The sequence below is a fragment of the Barbus barbus genome (assembly GCF_936440315.1).
Source record: "Barbus barbus genome assembly, chromosome: 24".
In the NCBI taxonomy this organism is placed as follows: Eukaryota; Metazoa; Chordata; class Actinopteri; order Cypriniformes; family Cyprinidae; genus Barbus; species Barbus barbus.
In genome coordinates this window covers 5,436,537-5,461,846 of record NC_136752.1, presented here as the reverse complement: position 1 = coordinate 5,461,846, position 25,310 = coordinate 5,436,537, and the positions used below count along the sequence as shown (strand labels likewise).

At 37.5% G+C, this 25,310-nt stretch overlaps 1 protein-coding gene across 4 annotated transcripts in view; it reads right to left on the bottom strand.

Moving 5' to 3' along the window:
* The window catches only part of LOC306843388 (pumilio homolog 2-like), a 75,992-nt gene extending 50,925 nt beyond the window's left edge, over nt 1-25,067 (bottom strand). For all 4 annotated transcript variants that reach the window (XM_079374853.1, XM_079374855.1, XM_079374854.1 and 1 more), the window contains exons 1-4: nt 24,889-25,067; nt 23,201-23,537; nt 22,223-22,291; nt 21,946-22,051 (exon numbers count right to left, since the gene is read on the bottom strand). In XM_079374853.1, the coding sequence (XP_079230979.1) occupies nt 21,946-22,051; nt 22,223-22,291; nt 23,201-23,527 (502 nt within the window). In that variant the 5' untranslated portion in view covers nt 23,528-23,537; nt 24,889-25,067. The remainder of the gene's footprint in view (nt 1-21,945; nt 22,052-22,222; nt 22,292-23,200; nt 23,538-24,888) is intronic.
* Between the last annotated feature and the right edge of the window lie 243 nt (nt 25,068-25,310).

Below are 25,310 nucleotides of genomic sequence, written 5' to 3'. Positions count from 1 at the left end.
GAGTCCAGAAGAATTAAAATGGGAAAAACAGAATCCAGAAAAATTAAAACTGAAAAAATGGAATTTGAAAAAAAATAAAACTGAATTTGGGAAAAATACCTGTTCAGTTGTTATATTGACTGCTGTCATTAAAAGCATGATTTTGTTGGTGTCCATGTCCATCTCACCCACCCCACCCCACCCAAAAGCCGTAAACCTAGGGGAAACACTGGATTCTTAAATCATATTTTAATGGGTGACAAAAATTTGAAAGGTTTTGTTTCAATTTATGAGATAAAGTAATCCATTTCAAAACATTGCTAACAGCAGGTGATCGTGATTAAAACAAGCACAAAAAATGCAACAAATCCTGAAACAGGTACATCTATTGAATCTCTACCACACATGCTCTAGCTGAATCAGATTTGTTCATAATTCATGAATTTTGCAACACTGACAGTGTTACTGAACAGAAATTTATCAACATTGAATTCACTTAAGCAGAATAACACTTCAGCGATATGCTGCTCTACTGAAGACTGTACTAAACTTTCATAATGAATTAACTTTACACAGTTATTAAACTGAACCAACACTGAAGAGATAAATAATAACACTATTGTCATTAGACCAACATTTTAGTAGTCAGTACCTATAAAGTACCAGTAAAAATCTACTTTTCTAGATACCAACTTTGGTACCACAGCAAAAACTACTATAACGTATATTTTTTAACTATTTGAAAATAAGAATATTAAAATTAGCTCATTATTAATATAATATAATTTATATTATAAATAATGGTTAAACATTAATATGCAGCCTTCAAATGATGTTAAATAATGTAGACATCACATTAAAAAGATCAAATGAAAGTAATAAAATAAATAAACATTACAGGTAATAAAATAAGAGGCAGGTCTATTGCACTTGCACTGCAAGACTTAATGACTATTTTGACCACTGGTCTAAATAAATGACTGGATTGCTCATAGAATTCTACACTGCCATCAGTAGGTAAAGCCACCAGAAGTCTTTGAATGGCCATATTGCTATTCCCAACCAACAGTGAGCATCATTGACTGAAAGCCAAAACCTTTACCTAAAATTACCCAATCTGCAACGTATCAGTCATACAGGATTAATTTTTAAGATATAAGTAAATTAACTGTTACTTCTGATGTTATCTGTAAAGGCCGAGACACACCAAGCCGTAGGGCTGGGTATCGAGTTCGATACTTTTTAGGCACCGACCGAATTGCCTCAATACCATCGAATATCAAACAACGTTTGGTACAAAATTTTGATACCTAAGGGGTTAATCTCATCAACGTCAGTGAGCCAATAAGCCTGCAGCACTTGGTGTGTTCAACTAGAACCCTAATCAGAAGCCATGGATGAACAAGGAAGTGCGGCTCTTGCTAAAAGCCCGCAACACTGCTTTCAGATCAGATGACGCTCAGGCCTACAGCATATCCAGGGCTAACCTGAAGAGGGGCATCAAGAAGGCCAAGCACTGCTACAAGCTAAAGGAGCATTTTTCCAACTCTAACCCCTGGCGCATGTGGCAGGGCATCCAGGTCATCAGTGACTACAAGCCATGCAACTCCACTCCGACGGTCACAGACCTTAACGAGCTAAATGAATTTTATGCTCGCTTTGACAACAACAACAAGGAGACAGCCACCAAGATCACACTCTCAGGAGACCATCAGACCCTCAAACTCACCTCCACAGATGTCTGCACAGCATTGAGCCGGATCGATGCATGCAAGGCTGCTGGCCCCGACGGCATTCCTGGACGTGTGCTCAGGACATGTGCAGAGCAGCTCGCAGGGGTCTTCACAGACATTTTCAACCTGTCACTCACCCAAGCAACTGTGCCAACATGCTTTAAGTCCACATCCATTGTGCCAGTGCCGAAACACTCCTCCCCAACATGCCGGAATGAATACCGCCCCGTAGCTCTCACACCCATTGTTATGAAGTGGTTTGAGCGACTGGTCCTGGCACACCTCAAGAACTGCCTCCCACCCACACTGGACCCACACCAATTTGCCTATCGAAGCAATAGAAGCACTGAGGATGCAGTATGCACAGTACTGCACTCGATACTCACACACCTGGAAAACAACAACACATATGCACGGATGTTGTTTGTTGATTTCAGCTCAGCATTCAACACCGTCATTCCCTCCAAGCTGATCACTAAACTTGGTGACTTGGGTGTTAACACCTCCCTCTGCAGCTGGATTATGGACTTTCTGACCAACAGACCTCAGCATGTTAGGTCAGGCCACACCTGCTCCACCACCATCACACTCAACACCGGCGTACCACAGGGCTGTGTGCTGAGCCCATTTCTCTACTCCCTCTACACCCATGACTGCAGGCCTGTGCATGGATCCAACTCCATCATCAAGTTTGCTGACGACACCACAGTCATTGGCCTCATCAGAGACAACGATGAGACTGCCTACAGGGAGGAGGTACAGCACCTGGCTGCATGGTGTGCTGACAATAGCCTGCTCCTCAACACCAGCAAGACAAAGGAGCTTATTGTGGACTTCAGGAAGAAGAAAAGTGGAAGGCATGACCCCATCCACATTAACTGGATGGTTGTTGAACGTGTCTCCAGCTTCAAGTTCCTGAGAACCCACATCTCGGAGGACCTGACCTGGACCACCAACACATCCAGCCTAGTCAAGAAGGCTCACCAACGCCTCTTCTTCCTTAGGACACTGGAGAAGAACCACCTGTCTCCAGCCATCCTGGTGAACTTCTACCGGTGTGCGATTGAAAGCATCCTGACCAACTGTATCACAGTCTGGTATGGGAACTGCTCAGTTGCTGACCACAAGGCACTGCAGAGGGAGGTGAAAACCGTCCAACGCATCACAGGGACACCACTTCCTGCCATTGAGGACGTCCAGAGAAAACGCTGTTTACGTCGAGCTCGCGGAATTCTTACGGACTCCTCTCAACCTGACCATAGACTGTTTAAATTATTGCCCTCTGGGAGGCGCTTCAGGAGCCTCCGAACAAGGACAAGCAGACTCAGGAACAGCTTTTTCCCTACTAAACTCTGCTCTTCACCCCTCCCCATCATTAAATCGGTTTAAAAAAATAAATAAAAATCTACACACTGAGTACTATGTACTGGAAATTTTTATTTCTATGTACTTTCAATGTTCATTGCACTAGTGTTTATATATCTTAATGTATAGCTTATTCATATCCATTTGTAATTATATTCATAGTTTTTGCTCATAGTGTACATACATTTACTGCACAATCCATCTGTATAGTATGTTCATATCACCCATCTGTATATCATACTGATAGTATTTAAAAAATTTGTAAATTATGTCCATAGTACTACTGCCTTATCTGTATATTCTGTATATATGTAACATATTGTAGGCACTGTATATCCTGTACCTCTGCTTATTGCACTTCTGGTTAGACGCTAACTGCATTTTGTTGCCCTGTACCTTACATGTGCAATGACAAAGTTGAATCTAATCTAATCTAGAAGCGGCGCAACGCAGATCGATCGGTGTTTGACATCTGCGAGAGCAATTTCGAAAGCGTATGGAGCAGTCTGCTCTCTATAGCTCGCGTGGTACTGTAATACACCGATCAGTCTGCACAGTCGGTCCACGTCAAGTCGAACACAGGTTACACTCAGAGAGATAAATGAGGACTTCAAATGAGTCAAATGAGGACTTCGACATTCCTGAAGTGTTTCCAGAAAAGTGTGCCATATGCATCAGACGTTTAGCCAACGTTCTGTGGGCGTGACGTCTGAGGCTGAGACTAGGTCTTTTCAGGCAGGATAAGAATATTGAAATCATTAGGGTGAAGTAGTTATTTTATTTCTTGAATGGTAATTTAATAATAAATTATGTATTTCATCGGCTCCATAAATAATTCTAGATACCTTATCCAAATTGTTTAAATGTGTAGAAACCAGATGAGCTTGTTTTTCAACAACCAGTCAAAATTTACAGCAGGGCATGCAAATTTGGTCTGTTTTTTGGCCAGACAGAAACTGCACACAGGCTGAATGTAAATATAAAATTCAAATAAACTATATTCTGCTTATCTGAGACTTTTTTTCCATGGACGGTCTCATTCTGTTTGTAAAACTGTATGCTACAGCACCGTGTTGTTTTTTTACCACCAAGACGCTGTTTTTGAGCGTAATTTATTCCATAACGGACGCGAAAAATAACTCTCCCGAAGAAATTAAATGTAAACAAAGGAATATTCATCCTTGTTACAACGTTGTTTCGCTGGACTAAAAGTGCTCGCTGGGATGTTGTTCTGTGGACCCTTACCTCTCTAACTAAACTGGGATTTCAGCAGTGGACGCGTTTGTGGCTCGTTATTACAATCATAATGGTACGTACTGCTTTTTTATTCTGCATGTTTTGATGTGTACTGCTTACACAAATGTAGCAAATACATTCCTTATAAGCTTTCCATCGAAAAACAGCGATCTGTCGTCGATGCTTGAGGCTTAGACCTTCAGAATGATATATAGTTTGTCAAGATTAACTTTGTCCTGCTTCATTTATTCTATTAGAAAACAATGACACATGCAAACAAAAAGCGTTCAGTGCGTCGGCGATCTGGTGCAGGGTAACAGGTAAAAAATAAAATAAATAAAAAAAACACTACTTTGTTAGGTATTACATGGAGCACAGGTGAAAACAAAATGCCAATGAATCTTTTCTGAAGACAGAACCTTCAAATGGTACATTCATATAATTAATTCATTCAAATATTAATTTGTATAATTCCCTAAGCACTCTTTTAAAACCTTGCAGCTTTCAGCCATGTTATCTGCGTTCTGTGTACACATGAGACTGTTATTTAAAACTTTGCTTTATGCTGGATAGTATTTATTTATCCTCAGTTGTTCAAATTACGGTAATCGAATATGGATCTAACTAGTGCTGGTGTAGTGCTGTGTTCGATACGACGATGTATCGCCACAGAGATTTGACGATACGAGTATCGATACAGCTGGCCCTGTATGGATATTGTGGCACGTGTGCAGCAGTGGACCTCGCTTAATTTGAATACAAGAACACCGTTTATAATGGAGTAGAAAAGTGCGAGGTTCCTAAAAAATAACGAATAGAGCATAACATATAGGCTACAACAATGTGTAATCTCTCCGCAGAGGAACACAACTGGGTTGCCTGATATAAAAAGACGTAATCCCCAAAACAGAGCTTCCCACTTGTACAATGCGGAAATATCTGCTAAGTATGTTACTTTCTTTGTCAACCTGGCAACCATGTGCACGCGCTCTCTCTCCACTGAGGATATCTCCTATAGGCTATTAATGTATCAGTGTAATTCATCAAGTGTTCATTTATGAGAGAGAAATGCTGTGCATGTATGAATTACTACCGTATTAACAGTGAAGCTGTGGCTTTCATTCCTTTAGAAACAATGATGTTACCAGCTCCTTGAGAAAGATAATGTAGCTCTTGAGCAATTAAGCTATTTTATTTAGTTCCTGAAGTTCTGTGTGTGGCCGCAACGTGATCTATGTGAGTGACTGAGCATGTGTGTGATACAGTGAAGACGGCGCATTAGTTTAGAACGCTTCTAATTCTTTTTTTTTTTAATGTAGAGAGAGTGTTAATTTGTGAAATGATAACCTACCAGCAATGTTATGATGATTTTTTAATATAACACAAGATGCAAGCAATCAGGGCCCTGTATTTATCAAGCTTCTCAAAGTGCCATTTCAGTCTTAAGTGCTGAGAATTCATGAAATTTACTCCTACTTCCAAACTAGAGTATAAAAGCAAGTTATCAAATTTCTTAAAGCTAAGAATCACTCTTACTCTCCCAGTTATTTAAGACAGCTCGAGAGGTCTCTCAAGTGGTTAGGAGTTGCAAGTAGGGGCTTGTGATGGCGATGAGGAGACAGAGACGTGCGCTAATCTTTCAGGAGAGGAAGAATGTTCTTGAAATGTTTGGCGACGAGCACTTAATCAAACGGTTATATTTCCTCAGTTATTCAAAACGAGCAAAGAATATCATAACTGACTTCAGTCTAGTATTATGCGATCTACACTGTATGATGAATAAATCTCTTACCCCTTATTTACACTGCACGCGTCTGCGGCGCGTTACAGCTCCATGGCCACCGTAGCTGATCAGCTGTGCCGTGGCAAGTTTCTGAAGCGGCGCTCTGCACTGCATCACTAAAGATAGGCACCTAGTCTATTTTTGACGGATGATAATAATAATAATAATAGTTGTCTCGTTGTCGTCAAAGGCATCAGCAACAGGCGATATCTTTGGCTATCGTCCATTCACTATTCTATCGTCTATCGGCACCCTAAGTTGTGTTGTGATGACGCTTCGTTTCCTTGCCATAATGTATTGTCTTGAAAATTCTTTATTGTCAAATGTGTGTTGAAAGTAAACTATTAGGAATCTAACCATTCAATGTGAATTTATCGGAGAATATTCTTAAGGAAATCTATTCAGTGATTGGTCCATGTGTATGTCGTCATCCAAAATCCCTTTTGTGGCACAGCAAAGTGTCGTAAATCATCTCTAAGACTGACACTTCAGATTTAGTTCTACACTTTGCTTAAATTACGACTGAGATGATTGATAACTAACTTTTAAGCGCAGCTTTGAGCCAAGATTTCAAGAAGTCAATTCTTAGCAGTGTTCTTGAGAGTAATTCTTAGAGGATTGATAAATACGGGCCCAGAATATTTTACCTGGTGGAAGAGCCCAATGTAAACATTAAACATATGCAATTGCCTATAGGCTATTGAACTATGGTACAGTTATGGAGGCCCTTCATAATGCAGAAGTCAACTGCCTGCTCTGCAAATAGTTAGCAATGGCCCTATAGTATGCAGTGTTTAATAAACAGCTGCTTTACTAAATTCCTCTGAGGTGAAATTTAGTGCAGTCCAATATCGTGATACGTATCGTATCGTAGGGGTGTAAGAAAATATCGATACACGTGAGTATCGCGATATTTTGTTTGGCGATACTGTATCGACTCTCAAAAACGGAATATCGATATAAAAAATAAAAAAAAGTCATACAGGATTCATGGCAGTGGTTTCGTTTTGAGTTCATATCCCGACCACTACATAGCAGTCTTCATCTCTGAATTTAAACAGTGACAGGAAATACTAGCATTAGAGCACGCCACTAATGTTAGCGTTAATATAGTTTGCGGCCAGTAATGGAGAATGAAAGAATTGTTCCAGTTCCCGTTTTTTAGTGTACAAAGCTGAAGTGTGGTGTCATTTGGGCTTTTGTGGTAACGTCAACCCCGGGACCGTGGCGCGAGCGCCACCTCAGTTACGCTGGTTGCAGCGTCCCGTGTGAAGAGCCTACGTGCGGGGCGCGGCAGGCGGTATAGGGTCGGCGCGCGGCTTCAGTTTCTCTCGTGTTGGGGGCGTTTTGGGCATTATGTGTGTGATATTGTTTTACAATAGTTTTGTTTTCTTTAGGAATCCCACAAGCACTTTATTTTTCATTGATATTAAGCAGATGTAATTTTTTGTTCAGATCAAAATGTTATGACGTATATTACAATTGTGAACTGTTAACCTTTAAAGCAGGTATTAAAAATAGATATGGTATTTTTATAAAATACATTTAACTAAAGAATCCTACAATCACTCCAATTTTTCCCCCTTGACTCGTACTGCACAAAAAGTGGTTTAGTAGCGTTGAATGTTACAGGGACTGATTATTGAAAAAACTTTTGCTGATAATTTACTCACCCCCATGTCAACCAAGATGTCCATGTCTTTCTTTCTTCAGTCGAAAAGAAATGAATGTTTTTGATGAAAACATTTCTCCATATAATGGACTTCATTGGGACCCAAACGGTTCAAGGTCCAAATGACAGTTTCAGTGCAGCTTCAAAGGGCTTTAAACGATACCAGACGATGAATAAGGGTGTTATCTAGCGAAATGATCGGTCATTTCAAAAATAAATAAAAAAGTTAAAGTTTTATAAGCACAAATGCTCGCCTTGCTCTGTTCTGTGATGCGCGTTCGTGATGTCACGTAATACGCAATTACGTTGAAAAGGTCACGGTTGACTTAGGCTGAAGAAAGAAAGACATGGACATCTTGGATGACATGGGGGTGAGTAAATTATCAGCAAAAGTTTTTTTAAAAGTGAACTAATCCTTTAAACAATTTTTATTCATTTATTTATTGCTAAGGTTTGCATATGGTGGTGTGCTCTTAATAACAGCTTTCCTAAAAAAATATATCCTATTCCTAAAATTAGAAATATCCCAATATATCGCCTTGCTTACAGTATCACAATGTATCGCAATATCATATCGCAAGTCGTAGTCGGTGAAGCTGCAGCGCTGTTTAGACGCTTCAGGACGCGCAGACGGCAGAAGCGAGCCGGCGCGCTTGTGAAGCTCAGACAGCGTGGATTTTGAATGCCGTTGCCTAGCATCCATCTGGCTAATATCCGCTCTCTACCCAACAAAACGGACGAACTCCTTCTGCTTTTCCGGTTTTAACAAGGACTTTTCAAACTCTGCTGCTCTGTTGTTTCACGGAAACCTGGCTGAACGACACCATTCCAGACAGCGTGTTACATCTGCCTAATTTCCAGCTGATCAGACCAGATCGCGACGCAGAATCAACGGGGAAATCGCACGGCGGTGGGACATGCTTTTACATCAATGAGAGGTGGTGTACAGATGTAACTGTGTTAAAGATGTGCTGTTCATATCTAGAAACGCTTTTCATCAACTGTAAACCTTTCTATTCGCTCATTCTGAATCACAAGAATTCGTTCATTCTTGTGAGTGTCTACATTCCACCGCAAGTGCACGTGAGCACAGCTTTACAGAAACTCGCTGATCTGATCACAGACACAGAACAACAACACCTGGACTCTGTTTTAATCATTCTCGGGGACTTTAATAAAACAAATCTCTCCCGCAAACTGCCAAAATACAGACAGCATGTTACATGTCCCACCAGAGACAGTAATATATTGGATCACTGTTACACAGCGATAAAGGACGCATATCACTCTGTTCCATGAGCAGCTTTAGGACTCTCTGATCACTGTTTGGTTCATTTTATTCCAACCTACAGGCAGAAATTTAAATCTGTTAAGCCTGTATTAAGGACTGTAAAGAGATGGACTAATGAGACAGAGCGGGTTTTACAAGCCTGTCACGACCTTACTGATTGGAGTGTTTTTGAAGCTGCTGATGATCTGGACGAGCTCACAGAGACTGTAACATCATATACCAGTTTCTGTGAGGATATGTGCATTCCTACCAGGACTCATCTAACTTATAACAATGACAAACCGTGGTTCACTGCTCCATCAGGCCAAAGAAGATGCTTATAGGAATGGGGACAGAGTCTTATATAAACAGGCCAAATACACACTGGAAAAGGAGAGTGGCAAAGAGGAATTATTCCGATAAGTTAAGGATCCAATTCTCTTCCAGTGACACGGCTTCAGTGTGTAAAAATCTGAAAGATATCACCAATTACAAGACATCATCCCCCAGCACTGTGGAGAATCAACAAGTGGTAGAGGATTTTAATGAGTTCTATTGCAGGTTTGAAAAAACACCATTCACACCTCCTGCAACCCCCCTCTCCCCCACACCTGAAGTGCAGATAAGAGAAGATGACGTGCGCCAGGTCTTCAAAAAGAACAAGAGAAGGAAGGCACCCGGCCCAAATGGCACACCAGCCTGTCTGAAATCCTGTGCTGACTAGCTGGCCCCAATCTTCACACAGATCTTCAACAGATCACTGGAGCTGTGTGAAGTCCCCTCATGCTTCAAACGCTCCACCATAATACCCATTAGGGATGCACCGATACCACTTTTTCCAGTACTCGCCCGATACCGATACTTAAATTTTTGGTACTTGCCGATACCGAGTACCGCTACCGATATTTTTATTGTATTTTTACATTTTTTAAATATTGGGTAAAGAAAGCAAATGAGTATGTAAAATGTTAGTTGATTAACTTCATTTATCAAATAGATACTGTCAAACCAAAATTTATTCAGCCACCTTCAACATCTCACATTTTATTCGCTATAGTTTAGAAAATGCTAATAAAATATTACAAGAACTCCAAGTTAAACTGTGTCAGAACAAATTTAGCTTGATAATACCTTTCTATCAATCAATCAAAATTATTCAGACAGCTGTTGGTATGACAATATTTACACAACTATCAATCCATTGTATGTTCAGTGAAGGGGGCTTGATAAGTCAGTCTCTCCTCACCTAACTTTCACAACCTGTGAAATTCAAATTGTGAAAATTTTTAAGATGAGACTTTCTTTTTGGGCAAACCAAAGAAAATGTGAGGTATAAATTGAAACATCCAGTATGTTTCTGCTAACAGGGCAAAGTTTCCAAACACAAACTTTGCCTACAGCACAAACGTAACGTATTCGTGGCTTAATGATCTCAGCAGAGGAGGATTAAACAACTCCACAAACAGCATTACTCATTACTAAACAGACTGACTTTATGTTAGAGATCCACAAAAGTTCTTACTGAGACTTAACAGGTATTTAACGTTTAGTTCAACAATATTGCAAAACTAGTTAATTTTTATTTATTTTTTTAAAGCACTATGTTAAATTCAAATAACACACAATGTCATGATAAATCAACACATGAACCTCAACAATGGTGACAATAAAAAGTGTATTGTTGCAATGCATGCTGGGTACCATAGTACAAAACTCCCAGCATGCATCACAGCATGAATAAATTATGCAGCTGAATTGTACTATTATTTGTTTTAATTCTAACTTTGGTTAATGTACTTATTTTGTAATTGTAATTTTCTGTTTTGTTTTTTGTGTCTTTTTGTAGCTTTTTGTGATGATCAGAATTGCTCCAATTGAATATTTTGTCATCATCATTGAAATTCATATGCTGATTGTTGACATCTAATTGATAATTGTTAATTCCATTACTTGGTCTGAATAATTTTTGGTCTCACTTTTGTATCAATTTTACTGGTAGTCCACTGTATGAAGAATTTTTGGGTATAATTTGTCACAGTTTACCAGAGGTGGGTAGTAACGAGTTACATTTACTTCGTTACATTTACTTGAGTACATTTTTTGGGTAACTAATACTTTTAGAGTATATTTTAAAATTGGTACTTTTACTCTTACTCAAGTATATTTTTAGAGAAAAAATGGTACTTTTACTTCGTTACTGTGGGCGACTCTCCTCTCGTTACTGTATCTTAATGCAATACAAGTTAAAAATGCTTCAGTTTATTCCAAACGCGCCGTCTACTTTTCTCTGGGCAATGAACGATGAGTTTGAATCTTTTGAGTCGATTCTGTTTAAAGGCTTTATCAAACCAGTTGGCAAACCAGTGAATCGGTTCGCGAATCAGTTCGAATGATTCGTTCAGTTCCCTGCCGCACGTGCTGAGTCTCTGAAGCGGTTTTCACTCAGATAACAAAGAGTTTAAGAACATCAAGAGCGCTGAAGACATGGCTTTGGATCTACAGTCAATTGAAAGCAAATCTGCAAAGGCTTGTTTGCTAGAGCTATATGAAGATCTTTTATTAGATGAACACCGCGTGTGTTGTCTACTGTTCCACAGGTATAGGCCACGATACCACTATGACATCACCAGTTTGTTGTACATTTACCTTACATTAAATACAATGTATAATTTATACATTAAATAAGCTGTCACAAAGTATGACATGAACACTCGCGGAACCCGCGTTAGCTCTGCACAGTTCTAGACACAATTAATATTCATTTTTTTACAATATTTACGCTTGCAAAAATATAGGCTACATTTGTTTACATTTTGCAGAACAGAAGATCCGTCAATATGCATTTGTTTCGTTATGTTCAGAGCAGTCGTGAGGCGTTTTCAGAGGTTTCAGTGTCAGAGGTTATAGGATAATACATAATTAATTTACTTTAAAATATAATTTAATTCAGTGATGCAAATCAGAATTTTCATCAGCTGTTACTCCAGTTTTCGGAGTCATATGATCCTTCAGAAATCATTATAATATATCGATTTATTACCAGTGTTGGAAACAGTTTTGCTGCTTAATATTTTTTGGAACCTGTGACATTTTGTTCAGTATTCTTTGATGAATAGAAAGCTAAAAAGAGCAGCACTGATAATAAATCAACATGATTTCTGAAGGATTATGTGACTCTGAAGACTGGGGTAAAGGCTGATGAAAATTCTGATTTGCATCACTGAAATAAATTACATTAAAATATATAATATATATATATATATATATATATATATATATATATATATATATATATATATATATATATATATATATATATATATATATATATATATTATATTGAATGGCAGTGTGTGTGTGTGTGTGTGTGTGTATACACATACACATTACATAAATGTAATCTATATATCTAAATAAAAATAGACTATATTCAGTACCTATATGATCCAAAGTAACTAGTAACTAACTACTTGAGTAGTTTTTTTATCCGATACTTTTTTACTCTTACTCAAGTAACTATTCAGACTATTACTTTTACTTTTACTTGAGTAAATATTTCTAGAAGTACTTTTACTTTTACTTGAGTACAGTTTTTGGCTACTCTACCCACCTCATATTTACACCCCTATCCTCAGTTACTGAAATTAAGTATAGTGTCCAGCACCCACTAAAAAAAATAAAAAAATTATATCTGGTCTCTGAATAATTTTTGGTTTGACTGTATATCCTTCGGTTATTTTTCACACTTAATTATGCCCATTAAAATGTAATTTACAATTTTTTGTTACTTTCACTGTTAATTTTTTATTTATTTATTTGCTCTATGGTACATCATCTTAAATAGCATTAGAGCTGCTCCATTGCAGCGGCTCAGTGCTGTAACCACGCTTTTTGCTGTAATTATGCAGGGAACCACTCGTTATAAATCAATCACTTTCAGATATAGATTTTTTTTTTTTTCATCTGAAACATTTAGATTTCAAAGCCATATAATTGCAGAAACACGCATGAAGCAAGGAAAACACGCACAGCGCGCGCACTTACCGGAGCAGATGAATAGAAAGCTAAAAAGAGCAGCACTGATAATAAATCAACATGATTTCTGAAGGATTATGTGACTCTGAAGACTGGGGTAAAGGCTGATGAAAATTCTGATTTGCATCACTGAAATAAATTACATTAAAATATATAAATATATATATATATATATATATATATATATATATATATATATATATATATATATATATATATATATATATATATATATATATATATATATATATATATATATATTATATTTGAATGGCAGTGTGTGTGTGTGTGTGTGTGTGTGTGTGTATACACATACACATTACATAAATGTAATCTATATATCTAAATAAAAATAGACTATATTCAGTACCTATATGATCCAAAGTAACTAGTAACTAACTACTTGAGTAGTTTTTTTATCCGATACTTTTTTACTCTTACTCAAGTAACTATTCAGACTATTACTTTTACTTGAGTAAATATTTCTAGAAGTACTTTTACTTTTACTTGAGTACAGTTTTTGGCTACTCTACCCACCTCATATTTACACCCCTATCCTCAGTTACTGAAATTAAGTATAGTGTCCAGCACCCACTAAAAAAAATAAAAAAATTATATCTGGTCTCTGAATAATTTTTGGTTTGACTGTATATCCTTCGGTTATTTTTCACACTTAATTATGCCCATTAAAATGTAATTTACAATTTTTTGTTACTTTCACTGTTAATTTTTTATTTATTTATTTGCTCTATGGTACATCATCTTAAATAGCATTAGAGCTGCTCCATTGCAGCGGCTCAGTGCTGTAACCACGCTTTTTGCTGTAATTATGCAGGGAACCACTCGTTATAAATCAATCACTTTCAGATATAGATTTTTTTTTTTTTCATCTGAAACATTTAGATTTCAAAGCCATATAATTGCAGAAACACGCATGAAGCAAGGAAAACACGCACAGCGCGCGCACTTACCGGAGCAGATGAAAGGGACAAGTAGACAGAACAGCCTAGCGCATTTCACACAGGCTGATAGTTTCACTTGTGTTTCACTCGTGTTCAATGCTTAAGGTTAAAAATAAATGATGTTTAAAGTGAATGAATGCCCCTATATGTTGTCATACATTTACGATTTAGTTTTAATTCAAATGATGCGTGCTGAGCGAACATCAATAAAGATCACACCACAAAAGTGCGCGCGCGCTCTCTCTATCTCTCTCTCCCTACTGTTAAGTAACTTGTGCATTGTTTTACTTACTAGTTTTTGACATTTCCGACCGAAGTACAAACTTTCCAGTGATATCTGTGAGAAAGGGATATTCACTCGACAAGCTCGCGCATCTGCGCCGCCGCGCGCTGGATCCACTCAGCGTGTTTTGCTTATCAGCTTGCTCACTATACAGGCATTAATACTGAATGTTTAACATTATATTCATTGCATGTACATTTTTAGACATCCTTAATCTCTAATAACTACATTCTGCTGTCTGTTTTTCTGTTGTTGGTGTTTCTTTGTCTGAATATGGCACTGATCACATGCGTGGTATCGACGTTTAGTATCGGGGCATTTTAACGAATACGAGTACATGAGCTCAGTATCGACCCGATACCCGATACCAGTATCAGTGCATCCCTAATCCCCATCCCAAAGAAGCCCAAGATTACAGGATTTAACGACTACAGACCTGTGGCTCTAACATCTGTGGTCATGAAGTCATTTGAAAAACTGGTTTTGGCTTATCTGAAGCACATCACTGGACCCTTACTGGACCCCCTGCAGTTTGCCTACAGAGCAAACAGGTCTGTGGATGATGCAGTCAACATTGGACTGCATTACACACTGCAACACCTAGACAGACCAAGGACTTATGTGAGGATCCTGTTTGTGGACTTCAGCTCGGCCTTTAAGACCATTATTCCAGACCTCCTCCTGCCCAAACTAACTCAGCTCTCCGTCCCCACCTCCGTTTGTCAGTGGATCAACAGCTTCCTGACAGACAGGCAGCAGCTAGTGAGGCTTGGAAAATTCTCATCCAGCACCCGCACCATCAGCACTGGAGCTCCTCAGGGCTGCGTTCTCTCCCCACTGCTCTTCTCCCTCTACACCAACGACTGCACATCTAAAGACCCCTCTGTCAAGCTCCTGAAGTTTGCAGACGACACCACACTGATCGGCCTCATTCAGGACGGTGACGAGTCTGCTTACAGACAGGAGGTTAAGGAGCTGGCTGTCTGGTGCAGTCTTAACAACCTGGAGCTCAAGATGATCGTGGACTTCAGGAGAAACCCCCCTGCTCTTCTCCCACTCAACATCATGAACAGCACTGTGACTGCAGTGGAGTCATTCAGGTTCCTGGGCATCACAATTTCTCAGGACCTGAAGTGGGACATTCACATTTACTCTAGGGCTGTCGCGATTCGTCGATTTTAGTCAACTAGTCGATTTTTAAAAATCGTCAACTTCATTTTGCTCGCGTCGACTAACCGGCAAAATACCGAAAGTGGCACATTTCACGGACGAGAATCCATAAAGCACATTATTAGACTATTTTCCAAGGCTGCATGATATATTAAACCCATTTAAAAAATCATAATTAAGCATAATTGTGAATTCACAAACGCTATGATTTAATTAAATAATTATATGCGATGCAGTTCTAACACAGTATATGGGCTTTAATTATTTTACATGTGTGTAGGTTAAGTTCGTGCGTCACACAGCGGCTCTGTTCACAGTAGCTCCAGAGGAACTGTTATCATTTACATGTGTAGAGCGTCTCAAACTCATCTCTGCATGTTGTTGTGAGTTTGGGTTTATTATAACGGTCATCTGGGAATGCAACGTGCACCATTTCATCAGATTTGTAAGGTAAATTATTTATAAATCTACACAAACACAGGAGAATACATTGCGATTTCAAAATAAAAGCTCAAACCCTCACTCTGAGTTTACACGTTTTGATGTCCACATATTCATTTAATTACAGTGGCTATAGCATTTCTGTCTTAAAAAAATGGCCAAATATTAAAGAATAAGTGGAAATTTGAATTAAATGGTGCTTGGTCAATATTAAACAAGGATTAGATCGCGCAGTAATGTGTACAAATAATCATCCGGCTGAAACCAGCCCTATGTATTTTAACAGTTTTGTTCAATAAAACCATATGATTTCTTGCTTTTGATACTTTACTTGATCTAATTATTGCATCATTGCTATTATATATGTATTGTAAGTCCTTTTAAAAGCTATTGTTTATTTCCAAATTCATTTTTTTCCATTTTCAGTTTTCAGTTAATGGTTAAATTAAAGTTTATTTAAAATCTAATTAATTAGCCTGTCTAATTAATTGAGTTTTACCTTTACCAAATTCAGTTTTCCATTATTTTCTGGATTCCATTTTAATGGTTCCATTAAATGTTAATAATCAAAAGCATCTCCAATTAATTGATTTTATATTAAAAAAAGTGTTTTTCTCAGAAATATTTACATTTTTCACCTACATAAATTCTGGTAAATAACATTTCTGGTAAATGCTCCTTTAAAAAGTGTTTTTCTTTTATTTTAATTTTATTATTAGACTGGAACACGTAGATATGTTGTCTTTCTTACACTATAATACTGAACTTTGATTTCAGTGATTTGGACTATGAGATGGACACTTGCTTCTTGCACTCTATGCTGCACTTTACTTTTGATTTAAAAACAGGATTTCATAGAAATTTGGATTTCATTTGTTTTAATAAAATATTCTTAAGTAAAATTGTTGATTTTTTGTGGGAAATTAATAGTTTAGATTAATCGATAAATTAGTCGATAGATTAATCGAAATACAAATAGTCGTTAGTCCATACAAATAGTCCATCTCATGAACACTTGAACTCTTAACAATAAACATGAAACACACAACACTATCATACTTTTTATTTTTATTTTACACGCATACTTATTACATTTCAAATTTGCACCTAACATACCTGTACATACTGAATTGTCTATTTTGTATATTGTGTTTGTGCTATTTGGCACATTGTCCATTTTTGTATATTTGTATATTGTTTCTTTTATTTTTTTACTATCTGTGTCCTGTCCTGTTGCTGTCATTCTGTCGCACTGTGGAGCTACTGTCACTAAAACAAATTCCTCGTATGTGCAAACATACCTGACAATAAAGATAATTCTGATTCTAATGTTAAGTCACTCATTTATAATCACGACATTGTCTGATAAAATCAACACGCATCTACACTATGTGGTGGTTTTGGCTATATTACTTTTTTGTCTCATGCAGCGCACTGCCTGCATCGGAGTAACTAATTAAAAAAACAACACACAAAAAAGTGCATAATATTAACAAACAAACTATGCTCATATTTATAATTCCAAACAGTCAGTTAACGACATATGCTTGGAAAAAGCTGTTTTGTATTTAACTGACGAGATTGTTGCGGTACGGCCAGCTGAATGTGCTGCTTCACTGCACAGAACAGACGCGGAGAGAGGCGATACTGGTAAAGTAATAATACTATTATTGTTAGAAATTGCAACAATATAAAAATAGAAGTAATACATGTATGCATTTAAAATTTTATTTAAATCAATAATTAAACAATAAATAAATAATATCCTGGCCAGAGGAGACCTGCCCCCCTGACTGAGCCTGGTTTCTCCCAAGGTTTTTGTTCTCCATTCTGTCACAGAGGGAGTTTTGGTTGGCTTGCTCAGTTGGGGATACTTGATTTCTAGCGATTATCGTCAATTTGATTTCACAGATACTATTTAAACTAAACTGAGCTAGACAATGACATCACTGAATTCAATAATGAAATGCCTTTAACTGAAAATTGAGTGTTTAATCTTATTATTATACATTACTGACACTCTATCCTCCAATTTGATACTGTTAAGTGCTTTGACACAATCTGTTTTGTTAAAACCGCTATATAAATAAAGGTGACTTGACTACTAATTTCGGAACTTTCACACTTAGTAACACATACAGCTGTGCTCTCAACACCGTGGAACAGTGAAAAGGAACCCCTCTCAAACAGTGTCGCATCCCGAACGTTATTTAAACGACATATTGCGGTATTTTAAAAATTAATATCATAAGAAAAATAAACACCAGTATTCGGTATGAACCGGTATACCGCCCAGCACTATTTCTAACCATGGGGAATTTTATCATGATTTATCATCAAACCGGTAATTTTTCCGTTCCTATTGCAGTGTGTGCTTAACAGCATAAAATATAAAACTTTTATTCTAATTAAGAATGGATTTTATTCTAATTAAGAAGTTATTCTGTTCTCTTATAATAGGGCTACTGGCGGTGATCTAAAGAATGGTACTTGGCTGTCATGTTACTGTCACTGATTAAGACGGGAGGGCGGCCGCCTGGGGTTTTCACCCCAGTCTGTAAAAGTTTTATATGGGTGGGTTCTCTTTATGTGTAGAAAGCTGCTAGCACGCTAGCTAACATATGTAAACATCAATGAAATATCAATGATGATCTGCTGCGTGAGATCACATGAGGCGCTCCCTCTGGCATGATAATCTTAATATCTTGTAGTGTGTGATGCGCCACGATTTTCAAATCTTGTAGTGCATGTTTAAAATGTCATGAAACCCCCCTGTTTCAGCACTGGTCTTTCACACCTTAGGTCAGAAAAAGACTCCAGAAATGGAAAACTTTGGAAAAGTGGGAGTGTAGAGGGTGGGAAGAGGGGAGAAAACAACCAATAAAACACAGACCTACAACACACTCATTATACAGACAAATTAATATTAAAATATCTTTAAAACAGAAAGAATAAAGGCAGTCACTTTTTTGTTTACTCTTCTTTGAATTTTTGGTCTATATATCATTGTTTGCCGTGTATCGCAATAATCCGTCGTGTCATCGCATTCATGATCAGATGCACCGCTGTATCAGCGCATACACTTATCACGTTGTCTTCAAATAAAAAATGCAATATGTGCGCATGCTGGTTCATGTTTTGAGCACAGGAGAATATGAAGTATGATCACATAAACTTGAAACACACTTGCTCCGGTCCGGATATGAACTATGATCCGCGCAGGGAGTGTTATTAAACTCATCACGGCATTCCGCACAGAAACCGCTCTCTCATGCACACTACATGTGTTGTTATATTAAATATTGTTACGGTCATGTTGCCACGGCAGCTAATCACCACTGCAATTAACGCATATACGTCACTTTTCGTGATGCAGGCTCAACTTTGCTTTTTGAACCGGAAGAACGAAATTGCTTCAAAAAATGAAAAAATAAGCACTTTTACCTTAAAAATAGACATCATGAGTCCTAAAGTTGTTTTCACTGATGTGTAACCTACCCATATATAGCCCCTTTCACACAGTAATACCAGTAAATTGCCGTAAAATTACCGGAACGACTTTACCGGTAAATTAAAAAATGCGCTGTTCACACAGGCAACGACATTCCGTCTTTTTTCCGGAAAAGCACCATTCACACATCCATTCAAAAATACTGGTAAATTCCGTGACATCATTAACCTCCAATGGCTGCGCTTGTATTTGTAAATATGGAGGGTATGCAGTCAGTCTTTTTGTTGATGGTTTCATTTTTGTTTCAAACTTTTGCATTCATGCAGCTGCTTTTGTCCCAGAGACATCGTAATAGATGACTACAAACCAGTGTTTAATTTGAACATTTCGAGGTCCCAGAACAAAGCGGGGTGATGGATACATCATGTGATTAGAGGAGGGAGAGGTAACGCAGCATTCAGCTGATCACATTGGTGGCCAGCTTAAGTGATTAACAGCGTGCATCAGTTGCTTTTATTAAATTTTGAAAACAGCCATTTCCAGGCCTGGGGGAAACTGAAAAATAATGAAATTTTATTTCTAATTTTAGTTATGATTAATCATGTCCAGAATTTTTGTGAGGGATTGTGTGTATATTACATAGTTTTACTCATCCCTGCACATTTCAAATTTATAATGAGGGAAATTCCTGCAAACATTTATTCAAGATAGCAAGTGGGTTATACGAGTAAATAAATCCACACAAACTAGCAGATTAAATCAGTTATTTGAAAACAGTGTGAGTGATTCAGCTGGTCCGGGTCTTCTCTCTTTCTCTCTCTTAAAGCGGCTTCACATCAGCTGCACACCGATCCAAGACTTTCGCTCGCATTTCGGGACAGTTGACAAAATTGTCCCTTGCTTAATCGGGTCATTGTTGCATCGTCACAAAAATGTATAATTTGCACGTCTTTTAAAGCCAATAGGTGCTCGCGCTCTCCAGAGGCTGTTTCAAGGCTGAGCGCTCACAGTCACATCCAAAGCCGCCTAGCGAGTATTATATTGAGTTATATTTTACGTAGTTTATCTGTTGTACTTAAGTGGCTAAATACACACACAATTTCGCAAAAATGGCTGTCCTGGCGAGTATCCAGGTTTTTTCTTAAGTAAATGTGAACAGTTAAAAAACAAACAAACAAAAAAAAAAAACAGTTATGTTACACAAATGCAGAGGTCTGTGCGACGGACATGGGCAGATACATGGGTAAGTGTGGAGTGAATGCGTCGTCTGTGTCAGTGTGTTATGATTGGCCCGGAGTAGAGTCTTACGTCAGCGCGTTCTGAATTTGTACGTGCTCATACCGGTAATTTTCCTTCTGCGTTCACACACAGCAGAATTCTGGCAATTTACTGGTAATGTTACAACTTCTCATACTGGTAAATTGCCAGAATGAATTTACCGGTATTTTTGAAAAGGTCCTGTTCACACATGATCTCTTTACGGCAATTTACCGGTAATTTTCCGGAAAACTCTGTATGTGTGAAAGGGCTATATGTTAACATCTCAAAAAATGTGTTTTAGGGTTTCATGACACTAAGATGTGAGGGAAGAAAATCTGCCAAGATTCTCCTTATGTGTGCTGCAGCCAGATTTCATAATCTGTTAGGATTTTAAAACTCCTGTAGTGTGAACCCGGCTTAAGTCTGCTTAATTTTGTTTAAATTTATTGTATAAAGTGCTATATAATTGTATGAGGGACTGCTGAATTACACTCTTGCGCTACAGTGTCAAAATCTCATTACTGCAGACCCTTACATTAGGTCAAATGAGATCAAACAACTATTCTAAAAAATATGACGACAATTTTTGTATTGTAATTGACAGTTGAAAAGTCATTTTAGCCCTAATCATTGGGTAATGTAGTTTTTCCACCACAAATTGTATTAAACACAATTATATAAAAAAAAATTGTAATTAATGTGAATAGATGGGTTAAAGAAAAACGCATACAATTAATTAACCTCAGAGCTCACACGTGGTCTGTATTTTAAAGTTTTTCAGTTATTGTTTAAAATGGAATTATGGAACGCTGAAGAAAAAAAAAAAAAAAAAATGTTAAATAAAAAAACCTCTGACACTCAGAGTGCTCACACAAATACTGGAATGTTTGAATCAGCTGATACTGGATTGAACCTGCACTCGGTACAACTGGTACAGTGGAAAGGCATTTTTAAAATTCAGGTATCGACTTGGTAACTAAGTACCAGTACTTTTGATAACCCTACTTGCCACAGCTGCTTTGCAGCAGAATTTTGTATGTGCCTCAGATTTTAGGTTTTCATTGATTCATGTCATGTTCCCTTTAATAGTGTGAATCTGCTTTGAAACAATCTCTGCTGTATAAAGTACTAACTATATGGGCAAAAAACATCACAGCAACAAATATTTGGTACACCTTTAGCATAAATTAAAGTGAGTCTTCTCTGAAGCATAATTTGTCAAACTTGTCCAATTTTATCTCAGCATGAATGTTTCTTCAGGTATATTTCATGACCAAAACATGGTGGCATTTTAGAAGAACTTACGGGAAGCACCCCAGGCATTCTCTCTCCATTCTTCACCCAACAACATCCCTTTGCGTCCATCTTTTGCCAATTCATCTGATTCCCACAATTTTTTAGCAGGAAGTAGCTGCAAAAAAGGTCAACATGGCAATCACTTTTTGCAAAGTATATTCATACAAACAACAGTTAATAACAAGTTAACATATCTTAAAGTATTACAGGGAACTCAGCACTTGTGATACTGGTCAAAAAGGATCCAAAAGGATTACTAGGTTTTTTAAGGACTGTAACAACATACCTCACCCATTCCACGAGACTCCAGAGCCAAGGCTTGAAAGTCATAATTCATCTCATCCACAGTGCGCACCTACACAGAGAGACATTTGACATTTCACAACTTTGCACACTTGTATATATTTTAGTGCTGTCAAATGATTGATCGCAATTAATCGCATCCAAAATTGTTTTTGTTGACATAATGTGTACGTACTGTGTATATTTATTATTTATATATAAATAATTAAGAAAATATATGTTTTTATATTACATATATTTATATATAAAATATATATTATATGAACAAAAATATACATGTAAATACATGTAAATATTTTCAAAATACATACTGTATGTGTGTGTATTTATATATACAAATACACACAGTATATGTATTTGGATGCAATTAATTAATCATTTGACAGCACTAATATATTTACAAGTATGTATGCATGTGTGTGTGTGTGTGTGTGTGTATACTATATATACTAAAGTGGTTTTAAAGCATCAAAACAATACCGCTTCTCATATCACACACATATTAGCATGAGCCACATTTAATTTTATATTTCTGAGCAAAAAAAAATTACTATAATTTTTTGCCACGATTTACAGATGACACCACCTAAAATGTCATTCAGTGCAACAATAGTTCATATACCAAAATATCTTGTCAGGCATATAGAACATGAATCATTAGATGTCAATAAAAGGCTATTTAAGGATCACAGTGCAGCCCTAATAAATTAACTAATAAGTTGTAATGATAAATTTGAGAATTTACCATTTGTCAGCAAGAAGTTTTTAGTCATTTAAAATATATTAAAAATAAGTATGATCACTTTTTCCCTATATTTTAATAAGTACAAGTCAAAATAAGTATGTTGTTTCAAATTAGCATGTTGTTTCATGTCGCTGTGACATTTAATTAAACAGTCCTCTGTCTTTGTGCCCATGTTCACATTCCTTTGCACTAGGGTTCAACTGAGGTCTTTCTTACCTGGTCAACATGGTTTCCATCACCAGTAGGCCAGCGGTGTTTGCTTGCAGTGCAGCCACCCAACTGCTCCCCAGGCTGCCTTTGAAAAAAATAGCCCACAGTGGCATCATCTTGGGAACGACCGCTCAGTGGAGGCTGAGGCGTGCCGGGGTTCGGATTTGCCACCCGGTCCATACCTGGCAGAGGGTGAGCTCCTCCAGGTCCCTGCCCAGCACCTCCTACTGTGGCTAGAGAACCCCCTGTATGGACTCTGACCCCTCCAGTCTCTGGCGCACCATTTGTGTGCAGCATCCCGCCTCTCGTCTCCTGCCAGGCCACGTCATTCATACCTAAGATGCTGCAGAAAAACGTGCCGTTTTAAGGACCAGGGAAGTTAAATGCAATTAAAAAAAAAAAAGAAAGTTTATTTGCCTCCATGGGATTAATGATTAAACTTCATTTTATTCCACAATAATTGACTAAATTGTTTATCTTGAACTATTTGGAATACAGAATCACTGTGAAATAAAACCAATGTTGAAGAAAACCATTGGGTTATGCAAGTTGTTTTACATAAAAGCCAACCGTTAAATGTAAACAAAGTAACCAGTCAACAGCAGCCAAGATAAGGACTACATTTCATGTATATGTGTGTGTGTGTGTGTATATATATATATACATACATACATATATATATATATATATATATATATACACATAAGTTATACACAAATATATACACACACACACACACACACATACATTTACAGGCCAAGTATGTGTTTCTCACACGTAATAACTAAGCTATGCAATCAAATACAAACATACAACTAACGTTACATAAATCGTCAAAAGAACAAAGCCGCAGAATAATTTCCTATCGTCTCCAGAAATGTGCCCATTTACTAAACCTTGTTAACTCACTTTTTAAAACCTGGACATTTTAAAAACATAAAATTCTACATTTAGAAAATGCGTTTAAGTTAAATAAAGACCTGAAATCACGCGTTTCTATGCGAATGTTTTGGGTGTACAGGGATAGCAGAATGCTAACGGCTAACACACAAATGATGGACGGCGGTGAATGTAGGCTTTATATTAGATGTAAAATTATGCCGTATTGCCTTTAAAGCTTCTAGCTCACAACTAAATCCTTAAATGTTTGGTCTCAGTAGTGTTTTTGTTTGATCGGCCTGTCTGTTGTTTGTTAGCACCGCGGGGCCCTTGACTCCGCCAGCTAGCACCTCGCTAACAGTCAGCGCAAGATAGGGCTTGTTTTAAAACAAAACCGGATTTATTTCCATTTAAAATTCAACAGCGTCATTTAGCTGATATGCGACATTGCAACTGAATCGTAAATCCAAATGTGTACTAAAAATCCTCGTAAGCCCGACTTCAATGTGTTAGTATTTCTACTAACGTTATTGCGCGAGACGCTTTGTTGATAAAACAACACACAGGCCTCTCACCTCTAAAAGTTTGTTTTACAACCCTTAAAACCATTTACAAATAAGTATACATCTCTACACGTTGACATCACTGTTATGAACCCAACAACGAGGATATTTCATAAGAATTCATTAATAAAGCCCCATGTCTTTTGGCTGATAAACTCACAACATGGCCCCCTGCTCAAGCCCCTAAACAAAAGGGGCAACAATTGACGTTCGCGCTCAGATATATCATTACATCTGGTTAAAGATACTCACGCGTGGTGTGTGATGATGTTCAAGCCTGATGTTTCGAGGCTATGATGGACGCGGTGTTGTGTATAAGTTTAGTATCCGTGGAGATAGGGTGTAGGGTATGTGTGTGTGTTTTAATGATTAGGTGTTGGAGGCGCTTGTGTAGGAGTTTGGGAGGATTGGTGCCCTCCTCCCCTGTGTATACACTGTAACACACATCAGACCTGCACACAAACATTTCAGATGATCATATTTGTATTCACCAAACTTTACGCAAGCCACTGTTTTCGATGTTTTAAATTTAAAGATGTTTAATAGCATGACACAGGTTTGTTTAGTTTCTTAAAGTGATTTATGTTATATAAATATAGGAGTGTTCACGTAACTTTAAAGTGTAAAAAAGAGCAGACATTAAATTTTTTTTTAGAAATAAATATAAAATATAA